The sequence below is a fragment of the Zonotrichia albicollis genome, chromosome 1 (assembly GCF_047830755.1).
Source record: "Zonotrichia albicollis isolate bZonAlb1 chromosome 1, bZonAlb1.hap1, whole genome shotgun sequence".
Classification (NCBI taxonomy): Eukaryota; Metazoa; Chordata; class Aves; order Passeriformes; family Passerellidae; genus Zonotrichia; species Zonotrichia albicollis.
This window is the reverse complement of record NC_133819.1, coordinates 20,194,460-20,211,893: the sequence shown is the minus strand read 5'-3', so window position 1 is coordinate 20,211,893 and position 17,434 is coordinate 20,194,460. Positions and strand designations below refer to the sequence as shown.

General features: G+C 38.2%; 1 protein-coding gene across 5 annotated transcripts in view; it reads left to right on the top strand.

Moving 5' to 3' along the window:
- Nucleotides 1-17,434, top strand: part of CACNB2 (calcium voltage-gated channel auxiliary subunit beta 2) — a 245,447-nt gene that overhangs the window by 50,491 nt on the left and 177,522 nt on the right. The window contains exon 1 of one of the 5 annotated variants that reach the window (XM_074535299.1): nucleotides 15,073-15,811. The exons of the other annotated variants lie outside the window; for them this stretch is intronic. Coding sequence (XP_074391400.1) covers nucleotides 15,746-15,811 — 66 coding nt within the window. The 5' untranslated portion in view covers nucleotides 15,073-15,745. Of the gene's footprint in view, nucleotides 1-15,072; nucleotides 15,812-17,434 lie in introns of those variants that run through there. 5 annotated transcript variants of the gene reach the window in all.

Genomic DNA, 17,434 nt, shown 5'->3' with positions numbered 1-17,434 from the left:
ATGTAACTGCTTGTAGTGACCTGGTAAAGCTGTGATGAGAAGAGCAGAAGAGCAGAAGTACTGTACTGCTTTTTAAAAGAGCTATAGCATACGTTTATGGAGGAGATTGTCCTCAAGTAAGGATAGACACTCCTGAATTAGCAGAAGTTAAGGTTTTTATGCACTGTGAAGAGTAGGTGAGAGACTGAAGGGGATAGCAGAGCATCTTTTTCCATAAAGATTTGTTCTGTTTTGACTTTCATGAAGCAGAGATTGAAATACCGGCACTGTTGTATAGCACAGAAGTGTGAAAAGGTATGCCTGTCTCTCTTTGCCTTTTTTAAACAATTCATGACCGGCCTCAGTGGTTGTGTTGAACAGGTTGAAATTGGATATTCTTGGGCTACCCCAAGCCTTCTTCCAGGGATAATTTAAAGTGGGGTAAACCGGACCAGCTGCTCCAGAAGCAGGTCCCAGTTGTGGGGCTCCTGTGGATTTTAGCAGGGGAGCAGCAGTGCCAGGGACTGTGCTGGGCAGCGCACGGTGAGCTCGGGGCAGACGTGTCCTGTCCCCAGCTCTCCTGCCACCCCAGCAGCCACTTCCCATCCAGGCCAGCCTGCTGCCAGGTTGGGGCAGCAGAAGGGGCCTCTGTTTGCTCGTCTGGGCAGGATACCAGTGCCAATTCCCAGTCCTTCCCTGGGGAGGGCCTGGTGGGCAGTTGCAAAGCATTTGGCTGCAGAGCCCTATCAGATATTAAGCTACATAGCAAATTAGTAAAGTTAGCACAGGGAAGTTTAAGTTCTGGCTTTGAAACAAAGGTTTTGCTTTCAAGGCACACAATATTTTATTTTATTTTATTTTATTTTATTTTATTTTATTTTATTTTAATTTAATAGTTTAAGAATACAGAATCTAAACATCTTGTTACAGATCAAACAAAAAAGTTTGAGGTTCTTAATGCATTATTTTGTGAACTGTTTATGTCTGTGTAAAAAAGTTTGATTTTTCCTTTTATTGGAACCAAATTTACTTTCTTAATCTGTAGCAGTTCAAAATTATTTTATAAAGGACCTGGTTTGAATCCTGACACTTTTTTAGTTATTTGCTCACATTGCTTTTCAGAATGGAGTTTCTATTTTTTGGTTGTTTTCATCACCATTTCATGTCAATCAGCCAACTCAATTCAGGATTCAAAGGGGCATCTACAAGGAAATGTAAAGGTATTTGCAGCACAGAGCACTACAGTTCAATTTCTATATTATACTTTTGTTTGCAACTGGTAACAATTTTGAACTGATTATGCCTCTAGAAGAAAAAAAATTAGTGACCTGCTGCATTTCATAATGGTGGGCTGTATTCTTTATGATTTACACGTTGCATGGCTATAAAGCCTATACTCCCTCTTCTGCAACTCTTTCCTCATTCCAGTCTGTTTGAACTTCTGATCACTCTGTTATCAAAACAGCATGCCATCCAAACAGAGAAGGCAAGATTAGTTAGGCTTAAGTTATCATGTATGGAGTCTGTCTCAGGAGACAGGGGCTTCCTGACACCGCATCAGGTTTCAGGCAAAGTAGGACTGCGATGTTTAAAGTGTTTTCATTTCCAGTGAAATGCTTTGGTGCCATCTGAATTCTTCCAAGCAACAAGTAGCTGGAGGAAGTAGAGATTTCATTAGTTAATACCACAGGGATGTCTTCTTTGAGTTCACAAGATGTGCCATCTGGAAATTCTTGTTCGTACACGTGTTGCATCCTTTTTTGGACACTGAAGAGATCCAAGGTGCTTTATATGAATTGCTTTGGAAGTGCCTAAAATAAAATGGAGAGAAATATTTGAAAGTCTCTATTAAAAATAAATAAATAATAATAAAATCTGTTTCCACCAGAGTTGCCCAGGTTACCCGAGCTTTCCTGCTGCTTACTGCTATGCTCTAAGCACTGACTCTTTTTCTTCTACTTTTCATCTATTTATCCTTTAAAATTCCGAAGAAGACACCTTCAGAAGCATATCCTTCTCTCTCCCTTTCTTTTTTTTTCTGCCCCTCAGCCTTTACCCACCAGTGTTCAGTGTGGTCCAAGGGAACTTCGGGAACATAGCTAGCTCCAGACAAGAATACTCAGCACAACCATTGTGATGTTCTCATCCTTGTAGTTGTCCTGTTTGTCGTGGGATATGTTTGCTAGGATGAAGCTTGAGGTCTCTTGGTTCAGTTGGGTTTTGCTTGCAAAATGCTGATTTGGGGAAATTCTCTGATTTGGCAGAGCCCAGAGGGTGGCAGAGGTGTACCTTGTGGTTTGCTGTCTCTCTCTGCCTCCTACCCCATGAGCTCCGCCTTGGAGCTAAAGGATTTCTGGGCTCTCCTGGTCTGGAAGCTGCCCATAGAGACAGGGGCTGGGGAAGCCACAACCCCACAGAGACTGGCAAAGCTCAGAGTGCCACAGAACTGGTAGTAAAGTGTGTTTTTTCCACTTGCCATTGCGTAATGCAGACATTCTTTTTGGGTCTTGGGTCAGTTTTGAGAAGGAAGAATGTTTTGAATTACTGTAATGAAGTGTGCTGAAATTTTAATAATGAAGTAGGATTTATTTTGCTGTTTCAAAATCTACTCAAATATATTTAGCCTTAGTTACTAAGGCATTTTGTCCAAAATTGAGGCCCTTTGTGTAATGGTTGCCATGTTTATACCTCAGTGTTTCCTATAGAACCTACAGTTTCATTTTACTTGGCTACTCATTTAAGCAAAGCTGTAGAAAATTAATGCTTAGTGAGGTCAAACACTATCAAAACTGACAATTAGCCCAATACAAAGAAGGAGACATAAGTTTTATTAGGAAACTACTCTGAAAGGTAATTTTTCATCCTGTTTGGTTGGAAGTAGTGAAATATTGTCCATAATTTGCAGAAAATCCACTCATATTGCGCCAGCTGCTTTTATTGTACTAGACTTACTTTCCTAGAAAAAAAATTGTTTTAAATAAGCTGTGATATATATTTTTTAAAGAAGTTTGTGTTTTTGTTTGCTTGGTTTTGTAAGAAAGAATTATCACTGGGTACTCTGATCTTCTTAAAAATGTAGTTTTTGTTGCATTTGGACTTCTCCATACCTTATATTATGGTTTGTAAATCTGTAACACAATTCAATATTAATATATTAGACAGCTGTTTTCCAGGAGTCCAACAAGTTTGGTAATTATGAAGTGAATATTTGAAAAAGGCTTTGGCAGTTAATGAGACTGTTGTAAGAGGAAAGTTTAGTTGTGCTTTTTTAAAAATTATTTTATGTTTGCTTTTTCATAGCAGTGCATTCTTAAAACTTTGCAGCATCCTAATATCTGTAAAAGCTTCACAAAACAATTTTAAACCATCAAGTAATCATCTTTTGAATACATTTATTCTTTGGTTAGTAATAAGGACAAATTTAGAATAACAGACTTCTTTTCAATAAAATTTACACTGGTTGTGTCCTTGCTCACAATAGAGAAGTAGCTTAGCGTTACTTTCCGATTGTTTTCTGGAAGCTGAACATTAAATAGTATAAGAAATGGAGATTATAAGCTCTTTCTTTAAGCAAAAAGGCTACTGCAAGTTAAGCTTAGGCTAAATTCAGTGGCATTTTGTGTACTTAATGTAGAGTCAGAGAATGATGGAAGTAGGAAAGCATAATTGGAGATCATGGGGTCCAACACCTTGCTCAGAGCAGATTCAGGCAGAGCTGTTTGCTCAGGGCCATGTCCAGGAGGGTTTGAGTATAGCCAAGGATGAAGACTGCATAGTTTCACTGGGAAACCTGCTAAAAGTGCTTGACCACCCTTGCTGTAAAGTAGCTTTCTAATAACTAATTGGAATTGTCTGTGTTTCAGTTTGTGTTCTTTGGCTTTTGTCCTGTCATGGGGCATCACTGAGTTGCTGGTGCTTTTTATGATGTCCCTTTGGGTACATAAACATATGGATAAAGTCTCTCCTCTAGGCTGAGCATTACCAACTTTCTGTATCTTTCATGTAAGGTGATCCAAGCCTTTCCTCATCTTCATGGCCCTTGACTGGACTCACTCTGGTATGTCCCTGTACGTCTTGATGAGCTGTGTTTCTCTGGACAAGAACATTTTCTGAAGGAAGGAAGGTTTGCAAGATCATGCCCTGTTTAAAGTATGTGATGAACTCGGCACCTCATCAGAGTGCTGTGAGTGAGTGATTTGGAGCCCTCCTGAGACACAGGAACTCACTGTGGACATTATTGTAAGCTGCTTCCAAGTGACCTGTCAGCAGACTCTTGCTTTTTTGGGGGCTGAAAAACAAAGGTAGCCAGCTGTGGGAGTACCTTGCTCTGTCTCTCGTGCTCCAGAAACTGGACTGCTCAAATGTGCTTAGCTGGGGCCTTGTTCTTTTGTTCCTCCTTTATCATCCCCTCCTCCTTCCTCACATTGTGCTTTGGATGAGAGACATGCCACAGTTGAGGTTAAAAACTCAAGAGCACTTCTGGCTGCTTCTTTGAGCCTCTCCTGTGACACAGAAGCTCATAGATTTTACAGCTGAGTCACTGTGATCAGTGGTTCACTGACATGTTAGGTGACACACATCTAGGAATGGGAGTGGATGCTGCTGAGCAAAAATACATTCCACATCTACTGCGTGTAGCTGGTATCGCTCCAAGGGGGCAGTGCTCACTGCTTTGGAATGACTGGTGCTCAGTCTGCTTTGTTGTTTTCTTTCCTCCTTATTCTGAGAGGGATGCTTCTTAATGACTGTCATTTAAAAGAGAATGCAAACTAGGGATGATACTCAGCATGAGATCTTCCCCCTATACTATAAAGAATGCCATCAGAACTGTTGAGCATTTACTATCTGCAGTGGTTGTCTCAGATTCCTCCTTCTCTCCAGTCTCCCTGCCTTGCGGTGCTGGAGCCCCAGTGGCTTGTAAAGAGCTTGATATGACAAGAGCTTACCATTAGAACACATACTCACTACAGTATGTTTATCATTTTCTGGCTGGTTAAGTAGTTTAGCTTAGTCAAAAATCCTTAACTGTGCAGCTCACAACGCTTCTATCTTGGAGCTGAGCAGATCTGTCCCATAAAACAGGAAAACAAAAAGCTAGGATCATCCTGCTTTTATTCACTCTGAACACTTCATGCTCCTGGTTCATGATTTTTATTTTTTTTTAGAGGGAGATGCTAATATTGTGAGTAGATTTTCACTAAGTGGTTGCTCAGTATTTCTTTGGGAGCCATGAGACCTGAGAGCTCTTCTTCCAAACTCTTGAATTCCAGATGAGTCAGATGGGGTTTACTTTGCAGTATATTTGCAGGGTTTGTGTATCAACTAATGTTAATTTCATGTCACTTTTAGCTGTGCTGGAGGTACCACTGATTTCACTGCAGTGGGATGTGTAAGTGCAGACAGCATGGATTTTAACTTAAAGCATGAATCAACAAGCAGATGTGCTGAAATAAAGAGAAAAAGTAAGAGCTAGCCAGAAAAGGTTAAGGAGAATAAAGTACTAAAAGAAAAGAGTAGAAGACTGTCTCTCTTTGTAAAGTATTTGCTGAAATTCAACCAGATGGAGAGTGACTGTGCTGCTTTGAAAGGCAGAAAAGCAGCTTTTATATCAAGAAACATAAGGAGGTACTGTGTCTTCTCTAAGTTAGCATGACTGTACCTGCTGTCAAGTCAGAAGGTACCGTATGTGTTAGTAGGTATTCTCTTCTAAACTTAAAATCTGTGGTTTTGTTCAGTATTTTTATTGTTGCCCAATGCAGTAATTACTTCATATGATTTCAAGAACGTTCACTAAAATTATTTTACCATCTTTTAAGGATTTGAATAGATGGATGAAGCAGTTTAAATTACTTACAGATAATGTCATAAAATAGGTTTATGATTACTGAATTTAATTTTTTATTTACACTTCTTTAATTTTCTGTGTCATTTTTTAAAATGAGTCACTTGTAGTCGAATAAACAGATATAGCAAAGTTTCAAACATTTGGTTCTTTGGCCAACTTTGCCACCTAGCGGCTGTAATTAAATAGAACAACTCGTTTTCTGTATTTTCAAGAAAGGTAATGTAGCACAGTACTGCTGGCTTTTTTTCTTTGCATTGAATTATTCGAGGATTTTTGAATTAGCAAAATATTCAGATGCAACTGAAGCCTCATAATATGTTACGAAAATAAGTTCTCTTTTCTAATGTTTAAAAGCTTAGTATGCAAGTACAGGAGAGTTCAATCCTTTCTTTTTCCTTTTTTTTTTTTAAGTAATCTGTTCATAATAGAATCAAAAGAAAAAACATCTTTGCTATAGTCTCTTACGAAAAAAAGGTCACTTTATGTCTCTGGTTATATCTAATGTGAATTATTTTTCCTTTAATATCCCTGTATAAAATAAATTATCCCTATATAAAATAAATTATCCTTTTTTAGCTATTATCCCTACATTGTGGAGAAGAGAAACCTGCACCTACACTGCTTGTGCTTCTGTTATGCTTTATAGGCAGGCTGAGTCCACAGTAGGAGTAATAAACCCTGCATAAGTATTGTTTGCTCCTCTTCCACTTGCACCTTTTTCTGATACAGAACCAGGTCCAAAAGAAGTAGAAATTAATCTGGCAGGAAATTGTAATTTTGTATGCTGTAGCACCTGTATTTCTGTGAAATTCTGTTAAAATAGGGATTCTGTAGCAGCTGTTTCCTCAGTCCCCCTGCCGTGGGGGGGCACGGGGGCTGTGAACAGCTGCAGTGGGCAAGGAATGTGTGGTGGGTGCAGTGATGAGCCCTGACGCCTGTGGGCAGTGGTGCATCTGACATCTTCTCTCTGGGCTACACAAAGCCACAGACAAGGCAGTTCCCCAGTTTGTATGTGATCCTCCTCCTCCTTTCCCCCCACCCCTGTTTTTTATACCAGAAATGCTATCTTTTGTTTTTTAGTTCCTCATACACTTTGAGCTGACCTTGTTTACACTTAGTGGAAGTTGGCTTAAAGAGAGGTGTTGAGGGAAAATTAGTTCTTTCAACAGAAAAAAAGAGCACATTTTTATCCATAACATGGAGATTTGAAATTAACAGTGATATTTAATTTTGGAAAATATATCATATAATCATGATACAGTATTGTCGCAAAGCATGGGATTTTAAAAAATAATTTCTTATGATTTTATAATTATTGAGGGTGTGTATGTCTCTTACTTTATGCATCTTCTAGTGGTTGGCAAGGCTGTAGAAACCAAATGTCCTTGAAATTTCCAATATTTGAATTATATAGACTGACAGGTGGAGAATCTGATGAGGTGGTGAAAGGGAGGAGGATCTGCTGCATGAAAGGAAGAATCAGAGAATTACATAAAGCTTTGTTCCCTAAGAAACCTTATGTAAAATGCTATGGGAAAGGCTATCTTGCATCTTGATCAAAATAGAGCCAAGAGAGCATTCTGCATGCAATGAGAAACTACAATAAGGAACTGAAACTAATAAGATATAGCATGGACATCTTCTTAATATTTCATAGCATTCATAGTATCAGATTCAGTGCAGCAAATTATTTAACTTTTGGAACTTGTTCAATAAATCCCCTAATTCCCAAAGTACAGGAACAAGTAAACATAGGACCAGAAAAAAAAGGGAGGGAGTGGTGCAGATTGTCTTTAATGAGAAAGAAACAAGTCCTTGACTTTTGAGCTGGGGACAAGGGAGAGGTGCTGATAGTGTGTGAGATGGCATGAGAGATGACCTTCACATGAAGGAGAAAACAAGGATGACTGGGTGTGGAAGCTGCCAAATGTGCATTGCTAATGAGATTTCTGATAACATCTGCCTGTGCATGATATGACCTGAACTGGGGGCAGAACATATCTGAACATTAGAGTTCTCAGGTGGAAACAGTGGGACTGGAGACAAATTGGAGCAAAGAAAGAGGATGCCACAGAGAAACATGGTGTGTTCAAATACTTGTCTGATAGGGAAAACTGAAAAGCTGGCTGCCACTACAGAGAGTGATGGATCCAAGTACAGAATCACAAGAAAAGAAGCTGAAATGCAGTTGATGTTTCTGGATAAAAAGAGACAGAATGAATTGCAGGCAAAGGGAACAATGAGGCATAAAGAAACTCAGCTGACATGCAGACAACATGTGTCCGTAAGCAGAAATCTCTTTGAAAAAGACTAGGTAATGTGGATACCAGATCACATAAAATCTCCTCCTGCATCAAAGCCATGGTCCTTGTAGCACAGTAGTCTAACTGTAGTTAAATTTATGCTGGATAGGGAGTGTCTGAGAGAACCTTTTTGAGGGCCCTTGTTTTCCTTGGTTTTTTGGAGGCTATATCCTTGACTACCTGCATTTGTATCAGTTTATGTGACTGCTGTCCTTGAATTTTTCCCCTTTTCTCCAGTAATGTCTGTGGTACTGCCAGTGGCAGAAAATTCCAGAATTTTATGCCTGATATTGTAAGAAGTATTTTATTTTATTTGTTTGACTTTATAGGAAATCAGTTTCAAACAAGTCAAATAAAGTTTAAACTGTGACTTGCTGGTTGCAATTCTTTGACATAAATCTGTATGAGAACAGTCACAGCTTGGATGATAGCTTGACAGATTCATATAAACCTAGGTTAGCAATCATCTAAAGGAAATTGTTTATTATCTGTCTTTGGGGAGCTTTTTACATTGAAAAATGAGCTTGAAAATATTGCATTACTTCTCTAGATTAACAGTTGCAGTTACAGTAGGGTTTGCATACATTGCTTCTTTTCAGGATCAACTCTGAGGGACTGATTTATTAAAGGATAATTTTAAAATTGTTTAAGTTAGTTTTGCTCAGTAATTACGTGTGCAGAGATGTTGTAAGCAAGATCTAAATATTGCTAATTAATACATGTAAACCAGCAAAAATAGCACAGTGGTAGATAACTAAATCAAAATACTTCATATTGAAAGGGTTTTGCTCTTTTCCAGTCTTTTTAGAAATAGTTGTGTGCAACTTCAGCATTTATAAGAAAATAAAATTAAAAATTGAGCAATACAGCTCTGAGGTAGAGGCAGCCAGCATGAAGCTCTCCTAATGAACATGGAGTCTCCTTAGCACAGATATTCTTTTCCAGAGAAAGACTGGAAGAGAAGAAGGGATTTGTAACATTAATAGAAAGTCAAAAACATTATTTTTTGATGGAAGACAGAAAGGTGGGAGCGATACTTTGCAAAAGCTTATTGTCAGTGATTAAATCAGCAAACTATTATTTAAAAATGTTATCTGAATGCAGAGTTCTTGAGCTAGTGTTGAGTATTTTTTTATATTAAGTTTAGTATTTTTTTTTCTGTACAATAGAGATCATATATGGATGACACATTATAGTTATCAATTTCGAATACCATTAAAAAAGCAGCTGACTAAGGAACATTGTTTTTGGTCTTTTGAGCAGTGGAAGAGTTAGACATCAACAAAAGCAGGTTCTTCTAAAGCCTTGGGAGGAATTGAGTATAGCATGTGGTCAGTAAAATGTCACGTGAGAAAGCTGACACTGCTTGAGAGAAATCATATTCTTAAGTTATTTCCAGCAGTTTCTGAGAACCAGTTTTTCTTTTTTTTTTCTTTCTTCCTGTATATGATTTATTGCATAATACATAGGAAATGCTTTGTGGAAGTTAGACTGTTTTTGAGAATCTCATACAGGTTTTTTGCTGGTAACTTTGTTAGCAAAGTAAGTTTTTTGATTTGGTTTTGTTTTTTAAGGGGGAAGGACTGCATCACTTTTTCTACAGTTCAGAAATCCAGGGATTCAGAAACAGCTAACTCTGCCAAAAAGTCTTAGATGTTTTTGTTATGATTTGTCTGTCACCATAGACCCTTCCAGTTTAGCATGGATGCTAAATACTTAAAATGCTTTTTTTGTAGGCAACCGAGTGGCTTAAAATATCTCAAATCAGTTTCTCGGAAGTTCTTCATGTTAAATGGAAATAAGTAAATTAATCTATTTAAAGAATGACCGATATGCCAAAAACATTTAGCTAAAAATAATACAATATTTCACAAACACTGACTCAGATAAACTGCTAAGGAGTGAGTCTGAAAAGCTTTAAAAGGATTAAAATTAGGAGGAAATTAAACATTTTGATGTAAATTTAGGAATCTATTCACATACTTAGAATGAAGTTATGATGCAACTGGTAAAATCAGACCTTAATGTGTGTGTAAAGTTTTAGGGGGACAGGCCTTTCTGTGGAACAGTGATTTACACTGAGTATCCATTCCACAAAGCTTCCATCCCAGCAAACTGGATCTCAATAATCTTTAAAGAGTCATGTTGATCAGGGAAGTGTTGTAGAGACTGGAGGAAAGCAAATATAACCCAGGTGAGAAGGTTGAGAAGAAGAAGGAGGATCTGAGGAGCTACAGGCTGCTCACCTTTACTTTGATCCCTGTGGAAGTGTTGGAGCAAATCCTCTTGGGAGCCATGATTAAACATATGAAGGATAAGGTGACTGTGAGTAGTCAGCATACATTTACACAGGGCAAATCAGGCTTGACTGCCTGGACAGCCATTTATGATGAGATGAATGGCTTAGAAGCCAAGGGTAGAAGAGTGAATGCTGGTTATCCTGCCTCTGGTGAGGTTTTACAAGCTGTTTCCCAGAACAACCTCATAGACAAAATGATGGAATGAGTAAGTGGATGGTGAAGTGGACTGAAACTTGTCGAAACTGCCAGACTAAACTCTGTTCAGCAGCATGCAATCCAGCCCAGACTGGAGCCCAGTTGCTAGTTTTGTGCCTCTAGGCTGGTCGTGGAGCCAGTGCAGTTTAACCTTTTTATTTGATAGTCTGGGTGATTTATGCAGAGCATACCCTCAGCAAGTTTGCTGATGCTACAGAACTGGGAGGAGTGGCTGATACATCAGAGGGTTGTGCTGCCATCCACATGGACCTCAGCAGGCTGGAGAAATGGTCTGACAAGAGTTTCAAGAAGTTCAACAAAGGGAAAGGCAATGTTTTCCACTCATAAAAATGATCCCCATGCACCAGTATAGACTAGGGCTGACCATCTACAAAGCAGCTTTGTAGGAAAGGCCCTGGAATCCTGGTGGAGTCCACAGGACCATGAGCCAGCAATGTGTCCTTGCAGCAAAGGCCACCAGCCTTCTAGGCTGTGTTAGGAAAGTGCTGCCAGCAGGTGGGAGATGCCCTCTCTCTGCTCAGCACTGGTGAGACACACCTGGAGTGCTTCGTCCACTTCTGGGTTCCCCAGGACAGGAGGGAGATGGACATTCTAGAGTGAGTCAATCCAAGAGTCAGACGATGTAGGCAATTGCAGTTACATGTAAGATAAAGCCTTTTTTTCCTGTGAGGATGGTCAAGCACTTTAGCAGGTTGTCCTGAGAACTTATAGAGCCTTCATCCTTGGATATCTTGGAGGTAACTTGAAATTCGGATATGGCCCTGAGCCACCTGCTGCAGCTGAGTCTGCTCTGAGCTGGAGGTTGAACTCACTGATCTCCAGCAGTGCCTTCCTACCTCAATTTATCCTTTAATATTGAAATATGTAATCCTTTATTTAAAATCTCTAAAAATTTATCCTTTATTATTGAAATAATAATGTAATGGAATTTACTTGCAAAGGATCCTCAAGAATCCACCATAGGGTGGACAGTAATTTTTCTGTGACTTTTTATAGAGGGTTTGGAGGGCGAGGTTGTGTCTTGTCTTTGGGGTTTTTTTTCATCCAGAAGAAGGATTCAGCTGTTTTATTCAGCATAGTTTTATTTTGTCATTGCTGTCCTTTGGAGTGGATGCAATGCCATTCGAGGTAGCTGGGAAGCAGTTCCTTGAGCTTGCTGGCACTGAACACTTCAGATCCATCTCATTATCTCTGGACAGTCACTTGATCACATTATGGAAGATCTGGCTGTGAGCTTCAGTTGACTGTGAGCTGGCAGAGGCTTCACCCAGACTATGCTGGTTAGCTGAAGAAAGCAATCCAAGTAAATGATAACACTTCTGTGACAGCCTTTTTTTCTTTCTTCACCCTTCAGTTTATATAACCTGTGAAATGAAGCACTTGAGGAGAATACAAATAGCTGTATCACTCATTTACCTTCTAAAGGTTCATTCCTATTTCACTTTTCATGCCAGCCTGTTCATTTAATTTGAGATAAGAACTTTTGTCCTTTCTTCCATGCTCTTTCAGCATTGGAGAAGCTGCATCTAAAAATTGAAAAATTAGCCTCACTGATTGCTTCAGAACACTTCTAAATTTTCTCCTTGTTTATTCTACCTGTTAGTATACATTTCACTGTCTTTTCCTGCTCACCAAGTGTCTGTGTAAGTCTTTTAAATGCTTGGTATGTGTCTGATAAGTTCCCTTTTTGAAGGTGCTATCATTGTGCCCTGTATGCAAAAACAAAATCAATCCCTGAGTACATTAACCTTGGTGTTGTCTTAATGGTAATGGCTAACTAAAAGGTCGTTTCAAAAACACATCAGAAGGAAAACAAGATTCATAAATTTTTTTTCCATGTTAGAACTTTTACTGGATTGGTAGTTTTCTGTCTTTTTAGTGAGATTTTCAGGGTTTTAAAATCATTTTTTTGTTAGGTGCCTTGTTATACTTTCAATTTAAGGTAACATGGAGGTCTTTTTGTTTAACAGAAAATTTAAGTGGTCTGATTGTGTATTCGCTGCATTGTCCTATGGGGACTGTGGCAAAGTCATATTTGCTGAACGTTAAATTTTACCAGATTTCAATTAGATGAGTTTGACTTTTGTCGTTCTATCCCCATATAGTCATCCTTCCCTTACGTCTCCATAAAAAGCAACACAGACTCACATTTAAAAAATTGTCTTTGGTAATTGTTTGACGTAGAGTCGTGACAAAGTATTTCAGTAATTTGGAGTAGGAAGCCAGAGAGACAACCAAACAATTTTCCTGCCTGTGTTGAAAGAGGAAATTTACCGGTTAAATCATGAAGTCTTTGGTTGTGAGAGTAGTTGCAGACTAATTTAAGTAAGAGTTTTGATACTGGTTTTGTTAGAGATACTTGTGGTTGCTTGGAATCTTCTTGGTGAATTTCAGGAAGGATTAAAAACATCGATGGATTTGTGTTCCTGAGCAACAGTTTAAACTTCTAAAATTGATTGCCACCTTTTGTATTGTTTCCTTACCAGTGCAAGAAACACTTATGTGAAGCCAATATTATTGATTGTTTCCAAATAAGTTTCGCAAATCTTTAAAACAAGTTGAATGTGTAACATATAGCTGATGCATGGCTTTTATATTTGTGTTATTTTATGTCCAGATCTTCCCCAAGAGTAAAACATAGTCATTATAAGGAGAAAATTTAGAGAACTCATTTTTACATACGTATTATAAACAACTGCTGCATTATTCTGTCTAGCTTTATTTCATTAGCTATTTTGAAATACATTACCATACTTTTTTATAGTAATGTTCAGTATGTCCTACTTCAAAATGCTTTGTTCTTCCTGCTACTTATCATTATTGCTATTATTAATGGTTTTATTAGAATAACTCTAAGCAGTCCTGATCAGAAGAGATTAATGATCTGCATTGCTTATTGATCTGGTATTCTGCTTTTGAACTGTGAAATTGCTACAAGGACAATTCCTTATGGGTCACTGGGAAGTACCAACTTTTGTTCTTCTGCTAAAGGTAAATCAATATATTTCAGACTGTGTGGTAGGAGGTAAAATAAAGATAACTTAGATTTAGTTGTATAAGGTCCTTACATCCAGAATTTCCTGTTGTTAATTGTATTAGTCTTATTATATTTTTTTTAAGATGCTGAGAGCATCTGCAGGTCCAGCTGAGATGAGTTATCAGCAATATATCTTCACTAACAGCTGTGGCTTTACACCAAAAGTACATTTGACTTAAAAAGACCAGTCAGCCCATTGATGTCCATAGGAATGGATGGTTGTTAGTTGGATTGCAAAAAAATCTACCGAAAAACTCCCACCCAAACCAGTCAAGCTGGTGATATTTGAATGGCTAAAACAGTCATTTCTGTTCCCAAAGACCAGACATGCTTTGCACCACTGATTTCTATTGTTATAAGGAGGATGTTGCACATGAAAATGAAGTGTATTGAAATTGGCAGGAGGTGAATTTTACTTGCCAGACTTTGGGCGTGTAAATGTTAACTCACTTTGTTACATGATTTCATCACGCTGTCAGAGGGCTTCCTATTCAATGGGCAGACTCCTTACCTTACACTGGAATAAACCACTCACCATTCAGGTGGCTTGAGTATCTGATAATATTTTGCCCACACACCGATAGCTTGCCTTCTTTGGAGTCCCCTCCTTCAAGCTGAAATCCAAACCTATCTCTGGGGAGTACCAGCTTCCTTTTCTTTACCATTTTGGGAAGATTTAACCCTTTCATTAGTCATCAAATCAGAGCCTACATAAAGACAGGATAGAGATAGCTTGTATAAGCTCTAATTTTCTCATTGCAACTTTAAATAATGTTCTTGTATAATGATAATTGTAGTTAATATTACAAGTATTTTATTAACTATTATTTTAGTAATTATAACTATCATTTTTTTAATACTATTTTAATCCAATTGCTTATTCTAGTTTTTAGCAAAATGCCAGTGCTGAAAGAGTTAAGTATACCTCAGTGTTAAAAAAAGTGCCTCATGTATTCATCTGACAGGAGATATACAGTACTGGAGACGTTTGAGACTCTTAGATCACTGTCATAAAGTAATGAAGGATGGACTTTTAAGATATAATGTAGCTATTAAGCCTTTTCTGTACTGGAATACTCCGTCTCTCCCATAAGAAAAGTGATGAACTGTGATCATAAACAGGTTAATTTAATCTGACCTGATTTCAGAAGTGTCCCCTTATTGCTTTAAGGATAATAATTTTTCGTTATATTTGTCTTTTCAAAATCATTATCTGTAAGTCGCAATTATCCAGGTATTTAATTAGTTCTCTAAGTGCGTATTCGGAGTTTTCATGTTCTCTTGAGTTCTTTTTGTAAACAGTGTCAGCAGAGGAGACTGTGCCTCTGATGCAAGTCAGGTAGCAAGGCCACTCAGCAGTCCTGCCTACAATTCATGTGAAACACGTCTCGGCAGACAAAGCATCTGCCTGTTTGGAGAGTGGTTCTGTAGTCTTGCAAATCCAGAGTGAATTCAAGTCTAGACTCCGTCATTTTTCCAGGCTGTTGGGAAGGGCTCAGTAACAAATCAGATATGCCTAAGACAGAGCAGAGGTAACGCTGAAGCAAGGATGCTATTGCTGGTTTGTGCATTGGGAAGAAAGCTGTAATAGCAGCAGCAGCAGCAATAACAACACCAGCAGCGGCAGCAGCAGCAGCAAGAGACCTTCAGAGAGCCGGGGTTGCAGTAGCCGGAGGTACAAAGATCCTGTTACGCCTCTGTCTCTCCTAAGTTCAGAATGGTTCCTACAAACCTTATCCCACGTGTAGTAAAGGATGTACAGGAATATGGAATTTGCTTTGTAATAACTGGATGCTGAGAAAATAAAGACGTGCCTCTGGCTTTTTGTTGTTGGGTTTTTTCCCTGCCTTTCTTTTTAAATCATCGGAAACAGAAGAGATTGCTTTGCTCAGAGAAACTAAGTTTTATCTGTCGTCACAATAATTTAAAGGGGAGGTTTCGGAGCTGAAAGGTGACCATTTTGCTACCTGTTCCCTTGCACCTGGGACTGAAAAGTGAAGAGAAATGGACAGTGTCTCAGAGGAGACAGGAATGACTGAAGCTTGGTGAAAGCAGCCACTGATTGATGTCTGCTGTCCTCTTCATGCAGTGCTGTGGGCTGGTGCACCGACGGCGAGTACGGGTTTCCTATGTAAGTTTGCATTTGTGTTAGAATGATGCTGACTTGTGTGTTCCACTCCTAGTATGTTAGATGATGGGGTATGACTGAGGCAGGTATTTTAATGCATAGCTGAATGACCAGAGTGCTAAGTACCTGCGAAGTAAGTTTTTACAGCCCAAAGACACATGGATCTTTTTAACAGGTATGAGTTTTGTCATCTATTTTCTTGTAACTTGCTCATATTCTCAAGGATGTGTGGTTTATTTTTTAATGACCTACAATATTAAAAGACTAGAAGTGTGACCATTCTGGCTTCTTTTTTTTTAAATTGTGTATTTATTCTTGCTCTGTGTAAATGGAGTTATTAGAAAGGACATCTTTACTTATGCATATATGATAACTAAAAATCAATTAAAGTTATAAGCAAATATGGACTGGGAACAAAAATTCTTTGAAAGACCCTGAGGAAATATATAAATAATCCTGTGAGGTATTTATTTTGAAAAAGAGCAGTAGTACAGTGGCAGAAGTATAGTCTGATGTTTAGCATGGTGTATTTGCTTTCCAGAACAGAGTGTTTCAATACTCAGGTATGATATGACTGCTCTGTCTTGCAAAATGGCTGTCTCCAATAAATTCCACAAGGAAGGCCAGCACCAAAGCTTAAGTATTAGTAATGAAAAAGGTGAAATACTGGCTGAAATATGTCTGAATTATGCTCAGCTGACATGATAACCCTCAAGTAATTAATTTATGTTTTAACATTCCTCTTCTATTATTCTGTTCAGTTGTCAGACAGGATAAGAAACAGGAGGTCACAATGATCAGGATAAACTGCAAATTGAAATTGCTGAGTATTAGCAACAAGCAGCTTGTAGCTTGTTGCACAAAGAAAAGAGCAAAGGTATCAGGGCACAGTTCTGTTGTCAGAATTACTGTGCTTTTCTCTGTGTCATAGAAAGGTCTTTTAGAAATGCATAAAAATTGATCACAGATCAAGCAAGGTCATAGATAGATGCAATCTAAGTCAAAGTTTGTGATGGGGATTGATGGAGAGAATTGAATTATTAAAAAACTCTAAATCTCTCCTTCAGAACAAATTACAGAGATGTAAACAACTGGAAATGTGAGTGTTATCATAGTTGTTTTGCACAAAGATAATATGGCTTTGGCTGGGTTTTTTTTTGTCACTGTTGCCACAGTTGATACTCTAAGAAGCATGCAGAAGTATGGAGTATCAAATGAGATAAAGGAAATAACTTAAACAGTACTGAATTTTGTATAAGCTGTGCAAAAACCAATATATATGTACTTTTAACCATCAGTTTAGTATAAAATCAAAACTTGAATATCACTTATGCAGATAGTTACTTGATAATATTCCCACAATTGTACACGAGTTGAAATGCTACTTGATAACTCTTGCATGCCAGTGGAGTTTAGGGCATATGATAATAATGACCTCTTGAGATGCATCACCCACCCTTCCATTTCTCCTTGTTACTTTTATTTAAAAGTAGCACCAGCCACTCTGAACAATATTATCTAAACAGAATCCCATGAACTCCATAATTTCTTGATGTTTGTGAGTAATAGAGAGAAAGGTACTTAGTGAATGTTTCATAAAGTACTAAAGTTTGTACCTTTTTTGTG